Here is a 7,932-nt window from a genome sequence, read left to right as displayed (position 1 = left end):
TTGTTGGTGGAGAGACAAATATTGAGTTTACAACTAAATGTTATGTTGTAACATCTGTCTGATTTAAGAGCTTGCAAATGCAAACACTTCCTTTTCTGCTTTTTTTATGTCTAAACATCCACACTTGTTCTTAACTGGAGCGCACGTTGGTCTCTTCCTATACTTTTACAGTTGGTAGAGCCCACGGTGCACCAGGTTTACCCACGGTATCCTCAGAGAGCTGAAGGAATGACGCCCTTTGTTCTGCAACATGATCCTGGAAAAGTAAAAGGCCTGTTTTTTATAACCAAACACACAAATATCAGAGGGGGAAATCTGTTGTGAGAAAGATATTATGCATAAGTCGCCGCCATCTTGTCAACCAACCTTTAATTGGAGATCAAACCCAGAAGGGGTAGAACTCCATCGAGTTTCTCCTGGTTTATAAGATTTATTTGTTGTCTTCCAAAGTGCTTAAATGATCTAGAAAGATGAAATAGGCTGAAATGACTGAAAATGATGTGCAAAAACATGAGCCCAGTCAGCCACATGGTGGTGCTGTAGTTAAGGCCCAAAAATGCAATTTTGGAAATAATGATAATGAATGTTGTTTTCTAAACATGCTGTATTTATAAAGGTAAAGCTGAAACGCTGGTCACCCACATCTGCGACCAACATTTATCACAAAGTTTGGCGTAGAAATCAGCCTTACAATCCAGGCAACATGCCCGTGTATGGTCTCCAATAACCGGCTTCAAACAGCCTTTGAATTCAGTTTGATTCCCACTCCTTTCTCTGTTTTTGAGCATACACATTAGACTGAGACATGATGAGCTAGTTAGCTAGATTAGCTTATGTCACAGAGAGGCACACACACAGTGGACGAGGTGAGTTAGTGACTGAGGCTGTGTGGCTCAAATTAGAGATGTGACGTTCGCGAACGAGTCGAGTCTTTGAACGGTTCTTTTAAGTGAATGATGAGAACCGATTCGCAGTTGCGAGCCGTTCGTTTGCAAACCGTTCTTATATGCAAATTGCCTGCTCTGCCTTCATGTGTCACCTGTGTGCCCCACGAGTCTGAGTTGTCCACGCTGCCTTCACCTGAACGACTAATGACATGAGTTTGAGTCGTCCACAGCACGCTCCATTGACGTAAACGCAGCTACAGATGCGCAGCATTAGGGGAGGAGATATTAGTGAGTGCCGCCCGACTGGACTGAAGAGATTTACATTCAGGGAGCAGGAGATATTAACGATTGAAGAAATGTTATTTGTTATTGTTTCCATTGTTTTGATGTGGATTCGAGTCAAGGAGCTGAGTTCCTGTTTGTAAAGTAGTTCAGGTGAACACACACCAGGTAGTTTAGTACAATTATGCATTCACATTTGTATCATGTCCTAATTTCTATTCTAGTTTTATTTATATTATTTTTATTTCTGTATTGTTAAAATGTTCATGTGTGGAAAATTTCACACTAAAGTTATTTTGCATGGAAGTTATCTGCAGCCTGCATAGTTTTTATTGTGCCACAAAGTTTTTTAGTTGAGGGGAAAATTCTAAATAGTGATCTCACTGTCAAAGCATGTTGGTATGGCACCATCTTATGGAATGATTACACTGAAAACACAAGCCAAATGAAATTATAATCAATATTTCAGAATAGATATGTATAAATTTGAATTATTCTGAACCAAATCTTATTTTACAACTGCTACCAGTGATTGTCCTAGTGACCCAAGTATGACAGTGATGCCTCGTCATGTTCTTCTCTTCTCTCTTAGAATGGCAGCAGCTCCTCCAGCCTTGGTGTGTTACCTCGAGAACACCACGATGACAGCCTAACTCGCCACAGCCCCCGTCTTGGCACTGCTATCCCTAATCAGATTTTCGTCTGAGGAATTGACTGCAAGGTGAGAGCTGCAACTTGGCCCAGACTGAGTGTCTTACTGTAGAGTAGACACTAGAGGGCAGCAAAGCATGTCAAAAATCTAATGTCAGGATGAGATTCCTGTCATTTCTCCTCTGGCTAATAAACCTAGAAAATGCCAAAATCGTAAAAAAAATGTATTGTCAAGACCAGACATTACCTACTTAATGGAATCAAAACTCAGTTTTTAGTGTTCTTCTAAATTCTGCTTTACAGGTAACAAATGGCGCTTTTCCACTAGCACCTACTCGCCTCTACTCGACTCGACTCGAGTAGAGTAGTGCTAAAACTGTGTTATGGAAAAGCACCAAAAGTGTCGATTGGGAACCACTTGTTTCTTGGCTTTGTCAAACTGAAGTTACTTATCACTTTCTCCTGTTGCCTCATCTTTTAACGCTGCACAATAATCTGAAATTGTTCATTGTGGAACAAATGAATGAAGTCAAACAGCAACCATCTTGTGGGGTGATAACATTCAAAAATATATATGTGTGTGTTTGTGCATTTTTATGAAGGTTAATGAGGGTGACCTCCGACATGTCTTCTCTCAACATGGTGCAGTGAAAGAGGTGAAGATTGTGAACAATCGCTCAGGAACTTCAAAAGGGTGAGATAATTCTCTGTCCTTTGATTTCCAACATTATTCACAGATTTACTGTTAAAGTTAAAACGGTTTACTTTGATTCTGTCTCTTTGGACAGGTATGGGTTTGTTGCATTTGAAAGTGAAGATGATGCATTGAAAGTCCTTCATGAAGTGAGTAGAAGCAGGCCATTAAAGTATCTTGCAACTAAATGTCCTGGACATGTTCAGTATGATAATGCGGAGTATATCCCACACGTTCTAGTCTAATGTGGCTGCTATATTAAAGGGTAATGGAATTTGTTTCAAAGACAAGAAGCTCAGCATTGGTCAGGCTGTCCGCAAGATGCAAGCCTCAGGACAAAGTAAGTGTGCCGCGATTTTTAAAATAAAACAAGCTTTAAAAAAGCCCATTAAAAGGCACAGGTTTACTGTATTGTGGTTTCTTTGTTTGTCTAGTTAAGAGCACCCCCGTAGCCGGCCTTGACTCTGCCATACCTCTGCTGACGTCCTGTGGGGCGCTGTGCCTGACCACATCCACAGGCTATCCCAATACCTACTGCGATGGGGTGTCCTATTCCCACTGCCCCAACATGAGCCCTCCTGCCCACCACTGGCCTGTCAGTTCTTACTCATACCCATATAACACTACACATAAATAACAATAATTAACCATTGTTGATTTAAAAAATCTGCTTATCATTTCATATGCTTTTCACATACCAATTTCTGAAGCTATGACAGCAGGCCTAGCAAGAGCTTGAGTTTTCTTGCTGCCTTTTCTTTGAAACAAGTAAAAGAAATAGAAACAGATATAGGACTAGTTTGATGATATGAATATGAATGATATGAATATTCCGTTATGTGTGATTTATGTACGTTTATTCTTTAGCAGCCTGCTCCTCCAGTAGTGCTTCCTCAGTGCAATCGGCCTGTTTATCACCACTATCAGCTCAGCCCTTCAGCGATATGTTGCTTTCTCATCATGTCACTATTTAAGAAACACAGCAGGGGTTTGACTTTTATTTCTGCTGTCTTCCTACATCACCCTCTCTCCAGTGTTTCCCAAACCAGTATCAGTGGAATATCTTCGAGGTAGGTAAAATAAAGCCATTCATTCTTTTTAGTCCAGGTGATTTTGGCCAATTCATCTTTCATCAGTGTTTTGTTGTCCAGTCACCCATGCCCTCCAGTCCAGCCGTGTACTCCCAGCAGTCAGAACATCTTTACCACTCTGCCGATGGAGGCTCTGTCCAGCCTCCCCTGTCGGTCCTGGAGGGCGTCACACCAGAGGTACAGATTCACCACGGAAATTCAAAACACGTGTAAGTGCAACTCGTTTAACTTGTTTGGAATACAGAATGTTTGTTGAATGTAGAAGTTTGTTGGTGGAGAGACAAATATTGAGTTTACAACTAAATGTTGTCTGATTTAAGAGCTTGCAAATGCAAACACTTCCTTTTCTGCTTTTTTTATGTCTAAACATCCACACTTGTTCTTAACTGGAGCGCACGTTGGTCTCTTCCTATACTTTTACAGTTGGTAGAGCCCACGGTGCACCAGGTTTACCCACGGTATCCTCAGAGAGCTGAAGGAATGACGCCCTTTGTTCTGCAACATGATCCTGGAAAAGTAAAAGGCCTGTTTTTTATAACCAAACACACAAATATCAGAGGGGGAAATCTGTTGTAAGAAAGATATTATGCATAAGTCGCCGCCATCTTGTCAACCAACCTTTAATTGGAGATCAAACCCAGAAGGGGTAGAACTCCATCGAGTTTCTCCTGGTTTATAAGATTTATTTGTTGTCTTCCAAAGTGCTTAAATGATCTAGAAAGATGAAATAGGCTGAAATGACTGAAAATGATGTGCAAAAACATGAGCCCAGTCAGCCACATGGTGGTGCTGTAGTTAAGGCCCAAAAATGCAATTTTGGAAATAATGATAATGAATGTTGTTTTCTAAACATGCTGTATTTATAAAGGTAAAGCTGAAACGCTGGTCACCCACATCTGCGACCAACATTTATCACAAAGTTTGGCGTAGAAATCAGCCTTACAATCCAGGCAACATGCCCGTGTATGGTCTCCAATAAACGGCTTCAAACAGCCTTTGAATTCAGTTTGATTCCCACTCCTTTCTCTGTTTTTGAGCATACACATTAGACTGAGACATGATGAGCTAGTTAGCTAGATTAGCTTATGTCACAGAGAGGCACACACACAGTGGACGAGGTGAGTTAGTGACTGAGGCTGTGTGGCTCAAATTAGAGATGTGACGTTCGCGAACGAGTCGAGTCTTTGAACGGTTCTTTTAAGTGAATGATGAGAACCGATTCGCAGTTGCGAGCCGTTCGTTTGCGAACCGTTCTTATATGCAAATTGCCTGCTCTGCCTTCATGTGTCACCTGTGTGCCCCACGAGTCTGAGTTGTCCACGCTGCCTTCACCTGAACGACTAATGACATGAGTTTGAGTCGTCCACAGCACGCTCCATTGACGTAAACGCAGCTACAGATGCGCAGCATTAGGGGAGGAGATATTAGTGAGTGCCGCCCGACTGGACTGAAGAGATTTACATTCAGGGAGCAGGAGATATTAACGATTGAAGAAATGTTATTTGTTATTGTTTCCATTGTTTTGATGTGGATTCGAGTCAAGGAGCTGAGTTCCTGTTTGTAAAGTAGTTCAGGTGAACACACACCAGGTAGTTTAGTACAATTATGCATTCACATTTGTATCATGTCCTAATTTCTATTCTAGTTTTATTTATATTATTTTTATTTCTGTATTGTTAAAATGTTCATGTGTGGAAAATTTCACACTAAAGTTATTTTGCATGGAAGTTATCTGCAGCCTGCATAGTTTTTATTGTGCCACAAAGTTTTTTAGTTGAGGGGAAAATTCTAAATAGTGATCTCACTGTCAAAGCATGTTGGTATGGCACCATCTTATGGAATGATTACACTGAAAACACAAGCCAAATGAAATTATAATCAATATTTCAGAATAGATATGTATAAATTTGAATTATTCTGAACCAAATCTTATTTTACAACTGCTACCAGTGATTGTTTCCTTGATGAAAACAAGTTACCCCTGGTTGACTTCTAATAAATAAATAAGTAAATATAACAACGAGTCAGTCGTTTGAACGGCTCTTTGAAAGGAACGGCTCCTCAAGATCCGGCTCCCTTCAAAGAGCCATAAATCCCATCTCTAGCTCAAATGCAATGATTTATTTTAGTGTTACATCAGCGGCGGTTCTGCGCGTGCGCGATTCATGAGCAGGAGTGGAGTGGCTCTCCTCGGTCCTCTCTGCGGCTGCGCGAGGCTGCTGCGAGACCTTTGGGAGGGGGAGGGGGAGGGGCTAACGGTCACACCTGCTGCTAGTTAAGGAAATTAGGAAAGTCGCCTGATTGGCAGCACAGGAAATGATGTCAGCACACTTCCGCAGCAGCAGATGACTTAAGAGCCTGAGCGGATCGTTGGCACGTTTTTTGCTGCTCGTGTTTCTGCAGCTCGTTTTTCTGCTTCAAAAACATGTTTGGAGGAGGAGAAGAAAACTACCAGAGGAAAACATCACGAAGACGCTGAGTTGGGTTTGGTTAATGCGGTTAGTCTGAGGCTGAATGGCCGAATACAAACACAAAGAGAACAAACACATGGTGGTAACAAGCTAGCTAATTAGCCACTTAGCTAACGCTAGCTAACCATGCTAACAGCCGCTACATTCGGACCTGAGAACGTATTTTCATACCTCCTCGTGTGTAAACGTGTGTTGGTATGACAACGTTCCTTGAATCCTTGAAATCTAATTGTATTGAAATGTCAGTAATCACCATTAATGTCAAAATATTTTATTTGCCGTCTCAAATAGTTACTGAAGTTTAACAGCAAGTTGCTACATCAGATGTGTGCAGCCTTGTTCAACATGAAGGTGATACAGCTGTAACTTCTGATCACTTATTGATTGATTCTTTTTCCTTTCATGCTTCAGATGGGCTGGTGTTCACTGCTGAGGAGCAGAGAAAGAGTCTTCCTGCCAGTATGTGTTGGGAAAGAAGCACAATGGTTAGTAACTTTAATTAAAACTTAAATCATTGATTTCTACTATTTGATATATTATAAATTATTGTTGGAGCTAGCTTGTGATTCTATGACCTGATTAACATCTTTCACTTTTAAAGTGTCTGGAGGTTCATTTGTGTTTGTTTTTTCCAGATGGTTTTCCCAAATGAAGATAAAAACCCCTGAAGATCTTCTAAATGCGACAGCGCAAGATGGTCTATCTCCACCAGTGTTTCCCAAAGTTGGAGTAAGATTTTATGCAGCCATTTTGCTCATTATGCACTTTTAAAAAATTAAAGTGTTTCAAACTCAAACAATGTTTCTTTTGGCTTTGTATTTTCTACTTGCTTCTAAAGTGGTCTTATGTTTACACATACAATTTCACATTACACTCAATCCAGCACCAGTAAAACACAGGATTCTGCTCCAAAATAAAATGGGGCCAGCTGTGGCTCATCCTTCCATCAGGAGGTCGGGGTTCCAGCTCCATGGGTCAGTGTGTGAATGAGGTCATGGAAAGGTGCTATATAAATGCTGACCATAGGTGGATCCACAGCTTTGCCTTTTCAGTGTAGTTAAACCAAGGCAAAAAAAAAAAAAAAAAAAAACTCAATAGAAAACAGGAAACAAGATTTAGACTTTTTTTTTTTTTATTTAAAGTACAAGATACAGTGAAGGTGCTGCTTGGCTCACTGGACATCCAGCAGGAAAATGGAGGCAGATCCTGTCAGAGGAAGACTGAAGAGGAGCTGCTGGTCTACTTTTACCTCAAAGTAGTTTCTGACAACTAGTAACTTGCAGCAGCAAAAAAGTAAACACAACAACTTGCACTTAATTTTACATGTCTTTATTTAGAAATCAGTGCTGTTTGGATCCACGGTTGATTCAGGTTCTCCTGGTGCATCCTGGGAACACACAAAAAAAAACAAGTTTTTTCTTTTGCCGATACATGAAGATGCTGCAGAGGAGTCATGTTGAATGCATTAATACTTACTACAGTCTGCTACTTTTCCACAGGACCTTCTGTTTGGATCCACGGCTGACTCAGGTTCTCCTGCTGCATCCTGGAAGACACAAAAACACCATTACTTTGATCAAAGTGACCAGACAGAAGGTTAAACGTGTTCTCTTCATTTTAAATAAAGTTTAACGTGACAACATCCTGTGTTCAGATTTACTGATTCCTCATCTCTTCCCACCAGACACCTGGAAACTTTTAGATTCTACCTTTACAAACTAGCACCAATAGAGAGAATTATCTACTGCAAGAATTTACAAATCTTCAATGTTTGTGCTCCAATTCCAACATTTAGTGCCATTAACATTAACTGTTAGTGTGTTTTCTACCTGGAAACAAGTAGTTCAGGAAGAAAT

General features: G+C 40.6%; 1 protein-coding gene across 1 annotated transcript; it reads left to right on the top strand.

The window, feature by feature from the left end:
* Positions 1-1,562: 1,562 nt before the first annotated feature.
* LOC139223958 (protein boule-like) lies at positions 1,563-7,650 on the top strand. Its single transcript, XM_070855960.1, is given in 12 exon segments — positions 1,563-1,568; positions 1,762-1,890; positions 2,423-2,514; positions 2,609-2,663; positions 2,779-2,854; positions 2,949-3,109; positions 3,549-3,584; positions 3,666-3,814; positions 4,029-4,121; positions 6,488-6,561; positions 6,712-6,805; positions 7,576-7,650. Coding segments are annotated over 9 exon segments (711 nt in total). The 3' UTR covers positions 4,036-4,121; positions 6,488-6,561; positions 6,712-6,805; positions 7,576-7,650.
* Positions 7,651-7,932: the final 282 nt, after the last annotated feature.

This window comes from Pempheris klunzingeri, chromosome 24, assembly GCF_042242105.1.
Source record: "Pempheris klunzingeri isolate RE-2024b chromosome 24, fPemKlu1.hap1, whole genome shotgun sequence".
NCBI classification, from domain to species: Eukaryota; Metazoa; Chordata; class Actinopteri; order Acropomatiformes; family Pempheridae; genus Pempheris; species Pempheris klunzingeri.
This window is presented reverse-complemented; position numbering and strand designations above follow the sequence as displayed.